This window comes from Eschrichtius robustus, chromosome 12, assembly GCF_028021215.1.
Source record: "Eschrichtius robustus isolate mEscRob2 chromosome 12, mEscRob2.pri, whole genome shotgun sequence".
In the NCBI taxonomy this organism is placed as follows: domain Eukaryota; kingdom Metazoa; phylum Chordata; class Mammalia; order Artiodactyla; family Eschrichtiidae; genus Eschrichtius; species Eschrichtius robustus.
Window position 1 is genome coordinate 72,453,298 of NC_090835.1, and position 19,658 is coordinate 72,472,955.

Here is a 19,658-nt window from a genome sequence, read left to right on the forward strand (position 1 = left end):
TAGATGACCAGATGGCAGCTACAGGCAGCCTCCTTCCACAGTGGAGGGATCTAGACCATAGTCCTGATGGTCCCTTTCATACAGGCCACTTTTAGTCTCCTCTGTCCCACAGGAGCCAAGGGGTTGGCACCCGCTGACCAGAGCCCTCAGGCCTGGGCTTCAGCTCCACCTCCTGGCTTGCATGTCTTTTTCACTTCTAGTTCATGGAGATGTTTACCTTGTTTTTAAGTCTTACTGTGTTTGTTTTTTACCTTCTCTTTTTGTGTTTTGTACATTATTCTATGTTTTTGGAGGCGAAAACTGCACCCCATGACCAGAAATATCCCCTAAATGTATGGTTTTGAGTTTTCTGCTGCCTCCTTGCCTCTTTCTAGCAACATGCACGCCACAAGTTTTGTTTTCAAAGCATTTTTGTCCTATTTATAAATGCCATTCAGATACTACTGAGGGAAATAAAGAGTTTTAAAAAAATTTGGTGACCACCTCATTCTTATATAAGTAGGTTTTTACACTTAAGAGTATAGCTTTTCACAGGCTGTGCTTTGAAAACTTGATTTTGCAAGTCCAAGGGATTCTGGGATTCAGTTATTAACTATTCTTACCCCAAAACAGACTCTCAGTGTTGTCTACACTGGTATATTCTGTTTTCTTTACCCCATATGCCCTGCTATTAGCCAAGCTGGATTCTTACTGTTACTTCATTCACGGCCTCTAAAGGAAGCCTTTTCCCTTCCTGTAAAATGTCTTCTCCCTCCCCCTGTTGGAATCCCACTTATTCTCAGATGCTCCCTCCTCAATGAAGCCTTTCCTCCTTGCTGCAGGCAAAAGTCATTTCTCCTCCTCAGAACTCACAGCAGTTCACACCACTCTTATTACACTTACTACACATTAATTTGTAATATAATCATTTGTGGAAATTCCTTGCACCTTTATATTCCTTCCCATCTCTGAGATTCTGTGATTCTAAGTATGAAAATTAATTGAGGCACGTTGCAGAAAATACCTTACTTTTATTTTCCCTTGTGAAACTTTCATATCAAAGATTCTCAGAAAAACAGAAAAACCCATTAAAAATAGAATTAACTTTTAATCAAGTGAGATATTCATATTAGGGCCAGAACAGGCAGGAATATAGCAATGTTTATATGTTACTTTAAAGAGTTCAAAAGAGTCTCACATGTATTCTCATTTGCTTCTCATAGCAAGCTGCTGAGATAGAGCAGCTGTGATTATATCCATTTTGGCTGAAAAACACCAACTAAAAATATAAATAAGAACATGATGATTTAAATTCCATTATCTCATGTAGGTGGTACAATAAAATAATTAGTAGTCAGAGTGTCAGAAGGTTCTGGTTTGAACTTGCAACACAATCATCTTGAGCCTTGGTTTTCTTGGCTGTAAAATGACCCAATGACTTCTAGGGCCAAGCTAAAAAATTCTGATTTTAAATGCACTTAATTTGCAATTGAAAATGTCATGACATATTCTTTGATTTCCTTCTGAAGGATGTTTGCATATCTGCCATTAAGGAGAAGGATATTGAAGCCAAGCTGACTCAGGTGATTGAGAATTGGACCAACCAGAACCTGAGTTTTGCAGCATTTAAGGGAAAGGGAGAGCTGCTGCTCAAAGGAACTGAATCGGGAGAGATTATCACCTTGATGGAGGATAGTTTAATGGTCTTAGGTTCCTTACTAAGCAACAGGTAATTTTATAATTTTCAGGGGAAGGTTTTGATTTGGTATTTAGGGTTATATAATTTTAGATAAAAGCCCAGTTTTGTAGCTATGGCACAACACAAGATTCTGACCTAAAGTGTTGACTCTTGTCTGTCCTTACATGAACTATCTATTTTGCCTACTAATCATGGCCTCCATCTCTTCTATGGTACTCACCTCCCCTTCCTGTGTTTCCTGATGGGCCCCATCATAATTATTCTCCCTCAAATTGACAGCTTATCTCCTGAACATCTGGACTCCCCACCAAGATGACATCTTCATTTTATCTCCTTTCTCTTTTCATTCTCTGATTTTTCATCATTGCCCTCCTTGGCTAAACCTGCTCAAGTGTTCAACCAATGGCCCAGGAAAAGTATGCTGTCAACACATGAAGGAATATAGTGAAGGGCTTGACACTTACACACTTGGATTTTTTATGGTGAAAAGTGGCCATATCTGTGCTGGGTCCACTGCAGCCTAAACGAGGCAACATGTCCATCACTGGACTACTGAACCGCTTGAAAGTGACTGTTATCTCAAAAGCAGCTTTAGGAAATGGTACCCAGATTAAGTACACTGTCTTGGCATTAGCAACCTCTAATCCCCTAGCTGACTATCCAGTAATTCTTAACTGGTCTTCACCCTAACACACCTAAGAAATATGTCACATTATCTTAGAGGTCATTAACAGAGGTCAGTGTCCATGGGGATTCTAATACCCTACCTCCAGGTTGGGACTGCTGTTTAATGAATGACATCCTGCATGACCTCTGGCTCAGAGGCAGGCTTGTATTTGGATAATGTACTAACTCACAAAGCTCCTAATTCTGGGTTGAAGTTGCTGGGGTTAAACTCCTAGGGTATGTCCTCTGCTTTCAGGGAATCTGAATAACCTGGCAAAGGTGACCATAGGCAATTCAGTGGTTCCTAGACTTCACAGGCTGCTACTTCCCCATGGTTCATTGCAAATTTTGCCATCTTGATTTCCTGAATGATGACCTCTTGAAGAAGGGCTGTAGATTCACCTGAACCTGGTGTGTAGCCCAAGAATTCAGGACTTGAAGCCTTTCTTAATTTCATTCTTAACTTGCATATAACCTGAATATTATGGTACTTATTTATGGTACTAGTAAACTCAATGTTGAGGCCCTGCTAGAAGGAGTATAAGGATATCTAAGAAGTCACAACACTTTAGTAGATTGTCCTCCTAGAGAACTTTGCAGCGTCAAGTGGATCCAGAAAACCTCTTCTAGAGCCAACCACAGACTGATCTCATAGAAGGCAGTACCAGCTGGATCTCTAGGGCTACCCGGATGTGAGAAGGAAATTGTGTATCTTCATGGGTGAGGCTTCACTCACCTGGATTCCCTGGATTGTGACACTTTCCTGGTGGGTCCCTGATTCCCTGGCATTCCAAGGGCCTTCCTACCTGTTGTGAACAGGTTCCACCACACAAAGCTGTGCAATGCAGGTACCTGGCCAAATGACAAAAACTGGTCATTAGTGATTTTATTTGAAATCTCCCTTTTTCTTGTTGGGAAGTTACATACCATCAAAGATAATTTTTTTTTTATTCTGTGCAAAATTATTTTTGGCTCCAAATATCTAAGTGCTTCAACTCCCTGAAATGCCCTTCCATACCATCTTGGTCTGTGTGTATTGATCTTGAAGGGTTTTTTTGGCATATTGACTGCCTTTCAGCTCTAGACTGGCCAGATGGACACTATAAATGGGAGTTGAGAAAAATGCCTCTTACTGCCAGATCAACTCATCTACCTCCTTGGGGCAGTTTTTGTACAACCCCTTTATACCTCCATGTATAACATAGTCTTCCATAGAAGTGAAGGGTTACACTTAGGCATCAGACTATTCCCAGAAGAACCCCATTCTTCATGTGAGCCCCTTCAAGTCATCCTGTCCTGGATCAAGAAAAGTTTTAAGACTGTACTCAACAAATGCCACTCACGGCGAAATTCCACTACCAACTTCAAAGCTACTTGCCATTGCCACAAACTGAAGTCAGCTTCTTAATTCAACTGTAGTTAATTAGGTCTTTCCCCAGTATCTTCCCATCACTTCCTCATGGCATCCACTCTATTTCTTGTCTTCCTTTGTTGTGCCCAGCTTTCTGGACACCTTGTATTCTGATGAACACTTCTGCTAGCCCTGATGGTGAAAAAACAGGAACCAGGCTTTTGGGGGACAGCAATTCTGGATCGTTAACGCTGCAGAATCTAGGCGTAGTGCCTGGTGGAATTAGCAGTCTGTGGGTGGGACGAGCACATCTGTAGTAGACACCAGACCTCAAGCTTGACCCTGGCCCTGTGGTAGTAGTTCCATAGACCAGTAACAACAGTACCCTCTGTGTGATTTTCCACTTGCATTTGGTTCACAAAAGACTTGGAAAGCCATCTTATTCCTTGTTTTCCCTTTACTCAGAGGAGCAACCAGCACAATTCCTTTACTGGACCTCTGTGGCTTAAAACTTGGTGAACTTCTTAGTTTATCACTGATACATGGGAACATGAAGTGAAATCACTATAATTATATGTTTCTTTCATAAAAATGCAAACATCTCATTAACTGTATGAAATTTAATAGGAGCTGCCTTTTTTTTTTAGGAAAAAATGTTCAGTGTCAAAGGACTGTTTCTCCTATTATTTGCTATAAGCCATACTATTTTCTGAATCTTCCTTAAAATGTAATATCTTTCCATTCTTACTTTTTAGATATAATGCTCCATTTAAAAAAAATATCCAGAATTGGGTGTATAAATTGTCCACTTCCTCAGATATAATTGAAGAGTGGCTAGCAGTCCAGAACCTTTGGGTTTATCTTGAAGCTGTCTTTGTAGGTGGGGATATTGCCAAACAGCTACCTCAGGTAAATATGGTTTTTGTAACTGCTGATAGAATAATTTAGTGTATGTTGTTTATATGTCTCTGTAAAAGTCTTCAGAAAGACGTATAGTCATGTCTTGATTATTTGCACCAGGGGTTTGCAAACTATGGCCAACTCACCTGTTTTGTTTTGTTTTTTTAATTTTATTTTTGGCTGCGTTGGATCTTCGTTGCTGCGTGCGGTCTTTCTCTAGTTGCGGCAAGCTGGGGCTACTCTTTGTTGAGGTGCACGGGCTTCTCATTGCTGTGGCTTCTCTTGTTGTGGAGCATGGGCTCTCGGGCACAGGCTCAGTAGTTGTGGCGCACGGGCTTAGTTGCTCCGCGGCATGTGGGATCTTCCCGGACCACGGATCAAACCCGTGTCTCCTGCATTGGCAGGCGGATTCTTAACCACTGTGCCACCAGGGAAATCCCACCTGTTTTTGTAAATACAGTTTTATTGGAATACAGCCATGTCCATTCATTTATGTTCTGTCTATGGCTGCTTTAGCATTACAATGGCAGAGTTGAGTAGTTGTAACAGAGACCATATGGCCTACAAAGCCTAAAATATTTAGTATCTTGCCCTTTACAAAGAAGTTTTTAAAAAAAAGTGCTGACCTTTGATTTACATTAGTAGAAACAGGAAACTCATATAATTTTCAAATCTCCAGGTTGTCTGAAGAGGTGAGGTACATTTGAATATGATACTATTAAATTATAATAGTTCATCTCTTCTTAGAATTAGACTTATTCCTCTGAGAGTAGAAGTTAAAATAATCTGTATTCTGTAAACACAAATTAACTGTCAGTAAGTTAACTAATAGTAGATCAGAAACATGAGGCAAGGAAACTGAGCCTTAGAAGCCTGTAACAAATTCTTTAAAACAGCTTTATGGGGACCTTTTAAATGAATGCTAGTAACTTACTAATAATTATTCTATGAAGGTAATTTTCCTCTTATAAAATTAGGCCTACTCTTTTTTTTTTTTAACATTTATTTATTTTGGTTGCATCGGGTCTTAAGTTGCAGCACGCGGGGTCTTTGTTGAGGCGTGCGGGATCTTTCGTTGCCGGCGCGGGGCCTCTTTGTTGTGGCGCGGGGCTTCTCTTTAGTTGTGGCATAGGGGCTCCAGGGTGTGTGGGCTCTGTAGTTTGCGGCACGCGGGCTCGCTCGTTGAGGTGTGTGAGCGCAGTAGTTGTGGCGCGTGGGCTTAGTTGCCCCGTGGCATGTGGGATCTTAGTTCCCCGACCAGGGATCGAACCCGCGTCCCCTGCATTAGAAGGTAGATTCTTTATCACTGGACCACCAGGGAAGTCCCCTAAGCCTACTCTTTTGAATTTCCATACCTATGGCATCACTATAGATTAAAAATCAAGGATAAAGCATTTTGAAAATAGCTGGTTTCCCTTTGTAACACATTTTTAAAATCTAAATCTTTCATTTTTAATCAGAAAGTTTTATTTTTTAAAAGTGCACTTAAAAGTTTTAATAGAGGCAAGATTATGCCAATTTCTAAAAGCATTTTAAAAAATTGAATGCAAAGCTTAATATCATCTGTGGTAAACAGAAAGTTTTCATTTGCAAAAATGTAAATGAAGCTTTGTTTTGGATTTTTACTGTTTTCTTTTTCTTTTTCCTGGGGTACTATTAAGCTTTAATTATTCCAAAATACTGAGATCAAATTATTTTCATGCTTCTTCAGTTTGCTCATCAAACCAAAACACCTGGAGTACTGAAAGACTAGATTTGCGATTTAAGTTGATAGCTCTGTAAATTAATCATGTGGCACTTTGAAAAATGTATTAAATGTAAGGAAAAAAATCAGTGATAAACCTCATTGTGATAGAACAGCATTTCAATAAGCAGTTCTCTTGTTCCAGAGTTAATTCAGATGAAAAAAAAATTGCCCCTTTAAATTATGTAGCTGGAGACTAATAGGCTGGTTTGAGGAACTATAGGAGATGCCAAAGTGAAGACTTGGCTTCATTCGATTATCCACATGCCAACTTTTACTTTTGTTTTTAGGAAGCAAAACGTTTTCAGAATATTGACAAGTCATGGATAAAGATAATGCAGCGAGCTCGTGAGAATCCCAATGTGATTAGTTGCTGTGTTGGAGATGAAACTATGGGGCAGCTTTTACCTCATTTACATGAACAATTAGAAGTATGTCAGAAGTCACTTACAGGGTAAGAGTTTAATTTTTAAATTACCTATCATTTTATATGTGATGGTGTTTTATCCCAAACAAGTTAATAGAATTGACTGCATTTTTGGTTTGGTAGTGATGGTTGAGGTGGTGTTAGGAATTTAACATTTCACATAAATTTAATTTCTCTGCAAAAAAAGACACCTTCAAGTTGAGGGTGGGTGACTTACAGCATTGTATTAGTTTTGTAGGGCTGCTGTAACAAATTACCATAAACTGGGTGGCTTAAGACAACTGAAATTTATTTTCTTACAGTTCTGGAGGCCAGAAGTCTGAAATCAAGTTAGCAGCACCTTCTGAGGGCTCTAGGGAGAATCTTTCCTTGCCTCTTCCAGGTTCTGGTGGCTCTTGGCTTGTGGCTATATAACTCCAATCTCTGTCTCTGTCTTTATATGTCCTTCTCTTCTTCTTCCTGTGTGTCTCTTATGAGGACACTTGTCATTGGATTTAGGGCTCATCTGGATAATCCAAGATTCTCTCTTCTCGAGATCCTTAACTTCAGTACATTTGCAAAGACCCTTTTTGCAAATGAGGCCACATTCACAGATTCCGGGGAATAGGACGTGGACATATCTTTTTGGGGCTACCAGTCAACACACTACAGGCATGGAGTAGAGATGTGCACTCAGAGAACAATTAACCAGACAAACTCACAGATAGTTTTCTTAAAAGGCAGTTCATTCTCAATTTCTATTTGAAATAGGGTAACGATATATCTTGGTTTGTCCAAATTTATGCCTCTGTCCTGGCTGAATGGCTATTTGTCCCCCCGTTCACTCTCAAAATATCTTGGCTTGGAGATAAATTATGTGTTCACCCTGGGTTTAAGCTGCGAGGTTCACAGTACTCTTAGAAAGGTTGCAGGAGGGCTCTTGATGAGAAAGAAGATAGGATGGGGCAGGCTTGCTCTGAATCACTTTCTTATTTCCACTTGTTTTCCCAAGTGCCATCCATGGTGCAGCAGGACTTTCTTTCTAACCAAACATTTCAGAGGCAAATGGGAAATGACTGTAGGTGTTTGCTACTATCTTATTGATGTTAGTGATTGCGTCTTGGCTAAAAAACCCCAAAATTAATAATTCAGAAAAAATTATTTGGTAATGTGACTTTATTTAAAGGTATTTGGAGAAGAAGCGATTACTATTTCCAAGATTCTTCTTTGTATCTGATCCAGTTCTCCTGGAAATTCTTGGACAAGCCAGTGATTCCCATACCATACAAGTATGTAATCTAAATATCTGTTACCTAAATCCTTTTTTTCCACAGCCTATGTATTAAAAAATAAAAATGAAGTTAATGTCTTAAAAGTGCAGTCAGGAAAGAAGAGTATTAAAAATTATGTTGGTTATAAAATGTCTTGTTTTCTTTGTATTCGGAGCCCATCAGCCTGAGGCAAGGGTCACCGATTATGCAACTCACCAGCTGGGTGACCTTGGCCAGCTTCTTAATTTTCCTGTGCCTCAGTTTCCTTGTCTGTAAAATCAGGATATTAATCATTTCCACCTCATGGGATTGTCATAAGGATTACATGAGATAATTCATTGAAAAGTTCTGGACACACAGTATGTGCTCACTAAATGTAATTCATTGTTACAAGTATTTTAATCTAAATATTCTTAGATCAAATAGGGATTGTGGTTTGGATTTGTCCTTTTTTTGTCCCAAGTGCTTCTCAAATGCTTTTATTGCCATTTCCAAGGGCAATACTTCCAGGAGGAAGAGAAAAACTACAGAGAACTGGGTGTGAGAGGCACTGGAACACCCATCCCAGGGCCATTTCTGGTTTGGGAATCTGGGAAACAGCTAGTAATACCTTCCTTGTTGGTTTCCAGGGAGTTGCAGGGATAAGAAAGGAAAGGAGGGAAGTAGAAGCTGTGTAAGGCAGACATAGAGCCAAGAGAGAAGGACTGAGCTGTCCCTGGGAGGGAAGAGGGCAGGGACCATGTGGTTCAGTGTCCATCAGGAGGAAGATGACAGTTACTAGTCGAATCTCCATAACGTAAGAGGGGCATTTGTAGGTCTTGGAGGAAACATTCTGTAGGGCTGGATTTTAAAAAGTGGGCTTCCAAGTCAGTCAAGGGTCAAAGAAGAGTCTTTTTTTTTTGGAGACAATGAAGTACATTCTTAATCTCTTACAAATATAAAAAATAGTAAAGCTTTTAAAAACATCTCAGTGACTTTTGTGTTTAACCTCATGTATGATGTGTTTGCTCTGTCTTGTGCTTTCTTATAGCCACATCTCCCTGCAGTGTCTGACAACATAAATGAGGTGACCTTTCACGCAAAAGACTATGATCGTATCATGGCTGTCATATCAAGAGAAGGAGAAAAAATTATTGTAATTTAACTTGGTTAAAATTTTATTAGAATTTCTTTAGAAATTTAGATTTGAGGAGAATGCAATTCTCTTATGAAAGAAAGGGAGGGGAGTGGAGTCGGGTTTTAGTTCTGTAGCCCTGGCTTTGTAACAGCCTAGTTTGGATAACTCATTTAACTTCTCTGAGGCTCATTTTATCATCTACACAATGAAAGTTTTAGACCAGGTGATCTTTATAGTTCTTTCCACATACAGTATTAGTTGATTTTACTCATGTTTTAAATATTTTGTGTGAAATTGTTTGCTTTGCCTGAGGTACTTTGATTTATGACATTTGTAAAAATACCAAATTATTATCAACTTGTAATATATTTGTAATATATCTTTTAGTTGGATAATCCTGTTATGGCCAAAGGTCCCGTGGAGATTTGGCTTCTGGACCTGTTAAAAATGCAGATGTCGTCCTTACATAATATAATTAGATCTGCATTCTATCAAATCAGTGATTCAGGATTTCAGCTCTTACCTTTCCTCAATCACTTTCCAGCACAGGTGAGAATACATGACATTTAAATAGCGAAATAAGGGGGAAAGATATTCAGGAGGCAGTTAGCCTGATGATGTGGAGGCTGTTCTAGCTTAGAACCAGTTAGAGAGGCCCACCCACCCTCAGCCCCCAACCACCTGCCTGACCACTTGCTTGTCCACCTGCACCATTCTAGGCCAACCCATCCCATCCCCGAGAAGAGGATTTGCCACTGTTCTTCCATCATTGAGGATATACACTGAGACTAAAGCACTAACGAGAAATTTCATCTTATGTATAAACGACACCTATCTATGAATAAAAACCATCTATCTATATCTATTCATACATAAATATAGACACAGATATAGATATGGATATGGACATATATAAAAGGAAGGAGCATATCTTTTCCTGAAATGAAATCCACCTTGCCTTTTGTTTATTTTGCCTTCAAATAATTAAAAATTGGCATAATTTGTTAAATACGACTAAGGTTTTTAAAAATATTTAATTTAATTAATTAATTTATTTGGCTGTGTCGGGTCTAATTTGCGGCACGTGGGATCTTCGTTGCGGCAGGTGGGATTTTTCATTGTGGCGTGCTGGCTTCTCTCTAGTTGTGGCGCACAGGCTCCAGAGTGCACGGGCTCAGTAGTTGTGCTGCACGGGCTTAGTTGCCCCATGGCATGTGGGATCTTAGCTCCCCGACCAGGGGTCAAACCTGCGTCCCCTGCTTTGGAAGGCAGATTCTTAACCAATGGACCACCAGGGAAGTCCCACGTTAAATGTGACCAAGTTTTTAAAGAGAGAAGACCTTGAAGAGGCTGGAGTAGGTGTTCTCTTGAACAACTCTCCTGCCCTTTGGCTCTTAGAAGTGCATTGTCAGGTGCCAGGTATTATTAAAACGGGACACAGAAAATGAAGAGCTAACAGTTCCATTACATTTTCAGCCGAGATAAATGAAAAGTGATGATTTGTGATCTGGGTCAGAGATAGTGTGGGATAGAAGGCAAGAGCTCTCCAAGGAAAATATAGGCAGGTTTTGCTTCCCCAGCTGCTCCTCCCAACCTGAACTCCAAATCCTGTGTTACTGCACACAGTGCAGTGGAGGCAGCTGAAATGATATGAAATTATTCAAATGACAGAAGTACAGACATAAAATCAACCTTCACTGGAGAGAATATTTTAATATTGTTTTTGTATTGTATAATATCCTTGGTAAACTTTAATATTCTTATTAGCATTTGTGATAAAGCTTTATAAAATACTTTATTTGATAAGCTGAGAAAAATAGCTCCTTAGACTAAATCAACATACTTTCCCTCTCTCAGGAAAGCTTGATCACCCTTTATACTCTGAAGGAGATATAGGATTAAAGTTGGAAAAGTTGAAAAGCAAATTTAAAGTAGCGGTGAAGTTGAACAGGATATAGTAGGAAAGTTGACTAACTTTTAGGACTTTATTTAATGTGTGTATATATACATATATATATACACACACAAACAACGATTTTTAGATAAAAATCTTAACATTGTAGTGGGCAAATTTCAGTTTTCTGGAAAAATTGCTTTAAAGAGTAATGAATGTATAAATATATTCATTCTTTCTATATTCATTCAATATATAGTCATTCAATATATTCATTCAATATATATATTACTCTTTAAATTGCATTTAATTTAATTTATTTATTTTTAAAATAAATAAATTTATTTATTTATTTACTTGTTTATTTTTGGCTGTGTTGTGTCTTCGTTGCTGCGTGCAGGCTTTCTCTAGTTGCAGCAAGCAGGGGCTATTCTTCCTTGCTGTGCGTGGGCTTCTCATTGTGGTGGCTTCTTTTGTTGCGGAGCACAGGCTCTAGGCGCGCGGGCTTCAGTAACTGTGGCACACGGGCTCAGTAGTTGTGGGTCACGGGCTCTAGAGCTCAGGCTCAGCAGTTGTGGCACATGAGCTTCGTTGCTCCGTGGCATGTGGGATCTTCCTGGACCAGGGATCAAACCTGTGTCCTGTGCATTGGCAGGCGGATTCTTAACCACTGTGCCACCAGGAAAGTCCCTAAATTGCATTTTAAAAAGCAGATTTCCCAAATAAATTTGCCTATTACAATGTTAATTTTTTATCTAAAATTTCACCTCTGTTTTCTTCTCAAACACGTTTTTAAGATTATGAACACAATGGATCCTTGTTGCAAAAACTGGGGAAAATTTGAAGAATATGAAAGTGAAAATAAAAATTTCCCATTTTTCCACCACTTGGAAATGATGACTTAATATTTTCATGTGTTCCCTTTCAGTATGTTTTAATATGCTTATTATAGGCATCAAATAATATTGATGAGAATGAGCATTCTTATTTTGTTTTTTATTGTAATGAAACATCCTTCAGTTTTCACCGTGAAGTCTGCTGCCTTCTTAACCTAGTGAAAAGCATAACTTAAACTTTTCTTGGTGACTTAGGATAGTCATTTTATTTTATTTTTTCATCATTATTAGATTATAATTGCTATACAATGTTGTGTTAGTTTATGCTGTACAACAAAGTGAATCAGTTATATGTATACATATATCTGCGTATCCCCTCCTTCTTGGGCCTCCCTCCCACCCTCCCCATCCCACCCCTCTAGGTCGTCACGAAGCACTGAGCTGATCTTCCTGTGCTATACAGCAGCTTCCCACTAGCTATCTATTTTACACATGGTAATGTATATATGTCAGTGCTACTTTCTCAATTCGTCCCACCCTCCCCTTCCTCCTCTGTGTCCACAAGTCTGTCCTCTACGTCTGCGTCTCTATTCCTGCCCTGCCACTAGGATCGTCAGTACCATTTTTCTAGATTCCATATATATGTGTTAATATACGGTATTTGGTTTTTCTTTCTGACTTACTTCACTCTGCATGACGGACTCTGGGTCCATCCACATAACTAACAATGACTCAATTTCGTTCCTTATTATGGCTGATATTTCATTGTATATATGTACCACATCATCTTTATCCATTCATCTGTTGATGGACATTTAGGTTGCTTCCATGTCCTGGCCATTGTAAATAGTGCTGCAATGAACATTGTGGTACATGACTCTTTTTGAATTATGGTTTTCTCAGGGTATATGCCCAGTAGTGGGATTGCTGGGTCATATGGTAGTTCTATTTTTAGTTTTGTAAGGAACCTCCATACTGTTCTCCATAGTGGCTGTATCAATTTACATTCCCACCAACAGTGCAAGAGGGTTCCCTTTTCTCCACACCCTCTCCAGCATTTATTGTTTGTAGATTTTTTGATGATGGCCATTCTGACTGGTGTGAGGTGATACCTCACTGGAGTTTTCATTTGCATTTCTCTAATGATTAGTGATGTTGAGCATCCTTTCATGTGTCTATTGGCCATCTGTATGTCTTCTCTGGAGAAATGTCTATTTAGGTCTTCTGCCCATTTTTGGATTGGGTTGTTTGCTTTTTCTGTTATTGAGCTGTATGAGCTGTTTGTATATTTGGAAATTAAGCCCTGTTGGTTGCATCATTTGCAAATATTTTCTCCCAGTCTGTACGTAGGCTTTTTGTTTTGTTTATGGTTTCCCTTGCTGTGCAAAAGCTTTTAAGTTTCATTAGGTCCCATTTATTTATTTTTGTTTTTATTTCTGTTTCTTTAGGAGGTGGGCCAAAAAGGATCTTGCTGTGATTTATGTCAAGGAGTGTTCCACCTCTGTTTTCCTTTAACAGTTTTATAGACTCTGTCCTTAGATTTAGGTCTTTAAATCCATTTTGAGTTTATTTTTGTGTATGGTGTTAGGAAGTGTTCTAATTTCATTCTTTTACATGTAGCTGTCCAGTTTTCCCAGCACCACTACTGAAGAGGCTGTCTTTTCTCCATTGTATATTCTTGCCTCCTTTGTCAAAGATAAGGTGACCGTAGGTGTGTGGGTTTATTGCTGGGCTTTCTATCCTGTTCCATTGATCTATATTTCTGTTTTTCTGTCTGTACCATACTGTCTTGATTACTGTAGCTTTGAGGTATAGTCTGAAGTCAGGGAGCCTGATTCCTCCAGCTCCGTTTTTCTTTCTCAAGATTGCTTTAGCTATTCGGGGTTCTTTGTGTTTCCATACATATTGTAAAATCTTTTGTTCTAGTTCTGTGAAAAATACCATTGGTGATTTGACAGGGATTGCACTGAATTTGTAGAGTGCTTTGGGTAGTATAGTCACTTCCACAGTGTTGATTCTTCCAATCCAAGAATATGGTATATCTCTCCATCTGTTTATATCTTTGATTTCTTTCATCAGTGTCTTATAGTTTTCTGTATACAGGTCTTTTGTCTCCCTAGGTAGGTTTATTCCTAGGTATTGTATCCTTTTTGTTGCAGTGGTAAATGGGATTGTTTCCTTAATATCTCTTTCTGAAATTTCATTGTTAGTGTACAGGAATGCAAGAGATTTCTGTGCATTAATTTTGTATCTTACGACTTTACTAAATTTGTTGATTAGCTCTAGTAGTTTTCTGGTGGCACCTTTGGATTTTCTATGTATAGTATCATGTCATCTGCAAACAGTGCCAATTTTACTTATTCTTTTGACATTTGGATTCCTTTTACATCTTTTTCTTCTCTGATTGCCATGGCTACGACTTCCAAAACTATGCTGAAAAATAGTGGTGAGAGTGGGCACCCTTGTCTTGTTCCTGACCTTAGAGGAAATGGTTTCAGTTTTTCACCACTGAGAATGTTGTTTGCTGTCGGTTTGTCATATATGGCCTTTGTTATGTTGAGGTAGGTTGCTTCTGTGCCCACTTTCTGGAAAGTTTTTGTCATAAATGGGTGTTGAATTTTGTCAGAAACTTTTTCTGCATCTATTGAGATTATTCTATGGTTTTTATCTGTTAGTTTGTTAATATGGTGTATCACATTGATTGATTTGCATATATTGAAGCATCCTTGCATTCCTGGGATAAACCCCACTTGATCCTGGTGTATGATCTGTTTAATGTGTTGGATTCTGTTTGCTAGTATTTTGTTGAGGATTTTTGCATCTATGTTCAACAGTGATATTGGCCTGCAATTTTCTTTTTTTGTGTTATCTTTGTCTGGTTTTGGTATTAGGGTGATGGTGGCCTCGTTGAATGAGTTTGGGAGTGTTCCTCCCTCTGCTATATTTTGGAAGAGTTTGAGAAGGATAGGTGTTAGCTCTTCTCTAAATGTTTGATAGAATTCGCCTGTGCGAAGCCATCTGGGCCTGGGGTTTTGTTTGTTGGAAGATTTTTAATTACAGTTTCAATTTCAGTGCTTGTGATTGGTCTGTTCATAGTTTCTATCTCTTCTTGGTTCAGGCTTGGAAGATTGTACTTTTCTCAGAATTTGTCCATTTCTTCCAGGTTGTCCATTTTATTGGCATATAGTTGCTTGTAGTAATCTCTCATGATCCTTTGTATTTCTGCAGTGTCAGTTGTTACTTCTCCTTGTTCATTTCTAATTCTGTTGGTTTGAGTCTTCTCCCTTTTTTTCTTGATGAGTCTGGCTAATGGTTTATCAACTTTGTTTATCTTCTCAAAGAACCAGCTTTTAGTTTTATTGATCTTTGCTATTGTTTCCTTCATCTCTTTTTCATTACTTTCTGATCTGATTTTTATGATTTCTTTCCTTCTACTAATTTTGGGGGGTTTTTTTGTTCTTCTTTCTCTAATTGCTTTAGGTGTAAGGTTAGGTTGTTTATTTGAGATTTTTCTTGTTTCTTGATGTAGGATTGTATTGCTGTAAACTTCCCTCTTAGAACTGCTTTTCTACATCCCATAGGTTTTGGGTCGTCGTGTTTTCATTGTCATTTGCTTTTAGGTATTCTTTGATTTCCTCAGTGATCTCTTGGTTGTTTAGTAGCGTATTGTTTAGCCTCCATGGTTTTTTTTTTTTCTTTTACAGTTTTTTTCCTGTATTTGATATCTAGTTTCATAGTGTTGTGGTCGGAAAAGATGCTTGATACGATTTCAACTTTCTTAAATTTACCAAGCCTTGATTTGTGACCCAAGATGTGATCTATCCTGGAGAATGTTCCATGAGCACTTGAGAAGAAAGTGTATTCTGTTTTTGGATGGAATGTCCTATAAGTATCAATTAAGTCCATCTGGTCTAATGTGTCATTTAAGGCTTGTTTTTCCTTATTAATTTTCTGTCTGGATGATCTGTCCATTGGTGTAAGTGAGGCATTAAAGTCTCCCCCTATTATTGTGTTAGCGTTGATTTCCCCTTTTGTGGCTGTTAGCCTTTGCCTTATGTATTGAGGTGCTCCTATGTTGGGTGCATAAATATTTACAATTGTTATATCTTGCTCTTGGGTTGATCCCTTGATCATTATGTAGTGTCCTTCCTTGTCTCTTGTAATAGTCTATTTTAAAGTCTATTTTGTCTGATATGAGTATTGCTTACTCCTGCTTTCTTTTGATTTCCATTTGCATGGAATATCTTTTTGCATCCCCTCACTTTCAGTCTGTATGTGTCCCTAGGTCTGAAGTGGGTCTCTTGTAGACAGCATATATATGGGTCTTGTTTTTGTATCCATTCAGCCAGTCTGTGTCCTTTGGTTGGAGCATTTAATCCATTTACATTTTTAAAAAATTATTTATTTATTTATTTATTTTTGGCCGCATTGGGTCTTCATTGTGGTGCGCGGGCTTCTCATTGCAGTACCTTCTCTTGTTGTGGAGCACGGGCTTCAGGCACACGGGCTTCAGTAGTTGTTGCATGTGGGCTCAGTAGTTGTGGCTCATGGGCTCTAGAGCGCAGGCTCAGTAGTTGTGGCACACGGGCTTTGTTGCTCCGTGGCATGTGGGATCTTCCCGGACCAGGGATCAAACCCGTGTCCCCTGCATTGGCAGGCGGATTCTTAACCACTGTGCCACCAGGGAAGTACCTAATCCATTTACATTCAAGGTGATTATTGATATGTATGTTCCTATAACCATTTTCTTGATTGTTTTGGATTTGTTTTTGTAGGTCTTTTCCTTCTCTTCTGTTTCATGCCTAGAGAAGTTCTTTAGCATTTGTTATAAAGCTGGTTTGGTGGTGCTGAAGTCTCTTAACTTTTGCTTGTCTGTAAATCTTTTGATTTCTTTGTCGAATCTGAATGAGATCCTTGCTGGGTAGAGTAATCTTGGTTGTAGGTTTTTCCCTTTCATCGCTTTAAATATGTCCTGCCACTCCCTCTGGCTTGCAGTTTCTGCTGAAAGATCACCTGCTAACCTTATGGGGATTAACTTGTATGTTGTTTGTTGTTTTCCCCTTACTGCTTTTAATATTTTTTCTTTTTGTTTAATTTTTGATAGTTTGATTAATTTGTGTCTTGGCGTGTTTCTCCTTGGATTTATCCTGTATTGGACTCTCTGGGCTTCCTGGACTTGACTGACAATTTCTTTTCCCATGTTATGGAAGTTTTCAACCGTAATCTCTTCAAATATTTTCTCAGTCCCTTTCTTTTTCTCTTCTTCTTCTGGGAGCCCTATAATTCAAATGTTGGTGTGCTTAATGTCCCAGAGGTCTCTGAGACTGTCCTCATTTCTTTTCATTCTTTTTTCTTTATTCTGCTCTGCTGCAGTTATTTCCACCATTCTATCTTCCGGCTCCCTTATCCCTTCTTCTGCCTCTGTTATTCTGTTATTGATTCCTTCTAGTGTATTTTTCATTTCACCATTGATTGTCTGTTCTTTAGTTCTTTTAGGTCCCTGTTAAACATTTCTTGTATCTTCTTGATCCATGCCTTTAATCTGTTTCCGAGATTTTGGGTCATCTTTACTATAATTATTCTGAATTATTTTTCAGGTAGTTTGCCTATTTCCTCTTCATGTTTTTGGTCTTGTGGGTTTTTATCTTGCTCCTTTGTCTGCAAGATAATTATCTGTCTTCTCATTTTGTCTAATTTACTGTGTTTGAGGTCTCCTTTCCCTAGGCTGCAGGATCGTAGTTCCTCTTACTTCTGTTCTCTGCCCCTGATGCTGAGGTTGGTCCAGTAGCTTTTGTAGGCTTCCTGATGGGAGGGACTGGTGCCTGCATTCTGGTGGGTGGAGCTGAGTCTTTTCCCTCTGATGGGAAGGGCCATGTCAGGTGGTGTGTTTTGGGGTGTCTGTGAACTTAGTATGACTTTAGGTAGCCTGTCTGCTGATGGGTGGGTTTGTGTCCCTGTCTTGTTTCTTGTTTGGTCTGAGGTGACCAGCACTGGGAGCTGCAGGCAGTTGAATGGAGTCTTGTATTCAGATAGAGGCCTCCTGGAGAGCTCTCACTGCTTAACATTCCCTGGGACTGGGAATTCTTTGGTGGTCCAGCATCCTAGACTCAGCGCTCCCTCCCCAGAGGCTCAGGCCGACTTCCAGTCAGGGAACTAAGAACCTGGAAGTTGCTCATTATGGCAATAAAGGGGATTTAAAAATATATATATATATAAAAAAGACAAATGAAACCCCAGACAAATGGTAGAAGCAAATTCAAACAAACAGAAACAGGGAAACACACACATACAAAAGAAACAAAAACAGAACAAAATAAAACAAAAAGGAAGAGAACAACCAGAGAAACAAGAGAACCTGAAAACGAAATCAAACAATTAAAAACAAAACTAACAGAAACAAAAAGCCCAAAAACAAAACCAGAGCAGAGTGCCAACTGAAGAATAAAGCAAAGAAACAAAAACTGACAAAAATGATTAAAAAAGAAAAAAGGGAAAAAACACAGAACAAAAGAAAAGCAAAGTAGAAATAGAAAAATAAAAAAATAAAAAATACATTAAAGAAAAAGAAGAATAAAAGGGAAAAGAACACAGAACAACTGAAAAGCATAGTAAAAATAGAAATATATTAAAAAATTAATAAAAGATAAAAGATATGTTAAAAAACAAGAAAATCCCAAAAGACTAAATAAGACTAATAACAACAAAACAAGAACAACAACCAAAAAAAGAACCAACAACAGAACAAATCAAAACATAATAAAAATAATAGCAATAATAACGTTATCTAAGCTGTCAGTGTCCTTCCTCCCGCTGTGAGCCACAGCCCACCTCCGCCTCCCCAAGAGGCCCTCCACTGCCTCTGGGCTGTTCTCTGCACCTGTTGTGTGCCCTGTGGGGACCACTCAGGCTCTGATCTGGCCCAGTTCCTGCGTGTGCTGCCCCCAAAGTCCACAGCTGCCAGAGCTAGACTGTTTTCATATGTGGGAACTCTCATTGTCTACTCAAATATTCCATGGGCGCAGGTTCTACCTAGCTGATTGTGGGGATTTAATCTGCAGCTTGTGCAGCTAATGGGAAGATTTTCGATCCTCTTCCTTGGTCGCCCCACCCCGGGGTTCACCTTTGGTTTTATCCCACCTCTGTGTGTGGGCCATCCACAGGAGTCTGCTCCTGGGGCTGCCCTAAAGCACTTGGGTCTGCCCCAGTGAGGACAGGGTGTAGAAGTGGTACGGCTGCTTGGGTTGTGGGAGCCCCAGCAGTACCAAATGCGCAGGGAAGCCAGTGACCACGGGTCCAAGAGATATCAGGATAGTTATCATTTTAAAGATCAGTTTTTAGAATATACCTCTATGTAGTGATTTTGCAGGGTCTGCAGGTCTGTTTGGTCTTTAAATCAAGAAAGCCTTACACTACTGTTTCTGTATTGTTTCTTTTTGCTTTGTGCAAAGAGAATCTGCTTGCTCTTGGGAGCTTCCTGACAGCAGCTATTTCCTCTGCATCCCATTACTCCTCTCAGCCAGGTGCTTCATTTATCTTTACCTACAGACCCCAGGATTGGCCACTACTCTAGCAGGAAAATTATTGAAGTTCCAGAGGAAGCAGGGATAAGGAAAGGGTTTTATTCCTGCTTTACCTACATTGAATGCCATGCCTGCAGTACCCACATGCCCTCACACACTTTCCTTCCCCTACCAGATGTGGAATTCCTTTTTGGTCCAAATGATCTTGGATCTGTTGCTTGACTCTGGGGATGAACAAAAGCTCCCAAAGGGACAATTGTTGCAGTGAGGGAGTG

The 19,658-nt window shown here is 39.2% G+C and overlaps 1 protein-coding gene across 1 annotated transcript in view; it reads left to right on the top strand.

Annotated features, from left to right (window-relative positions):
* DNAH8 (dynein axonemal heavy chain 8) overlaps positions 1 to 19,658 on the top strand; it is a 327,131-nt gene that overhangs the window by 118,501 nt on the left and 188,972 nt on the right. The window contains exons 37-42 of the mRNA XM_068557934.1: positions 1,509 to 1,708; positions 4,451 to 4,604; positions 6,630 to 6,793; positions 7,932 to 8,034; positions 9,047 to 9,151; positions 9,521 to 9,682. Coding sequence (XP_068414035.1) covers positions 1,509 to 1,708; positions 4,451 to 4,604; positions 6,630 to 6,793; positions 7,932 to 8,034; positions 9,047 to 9,151; positions 9,521 to 9,682 — 888 coding nt within the window. The remainder of the gene's footprint in view (positions 1 to 1,508; positions 1,709 to 4,450; positions 4,605 to 6,629; positions 6,794 to 7,931; positions 8,035 to 9,046; positions 9,152 to 9,520; positions 9,683 to 19,658) is intronic.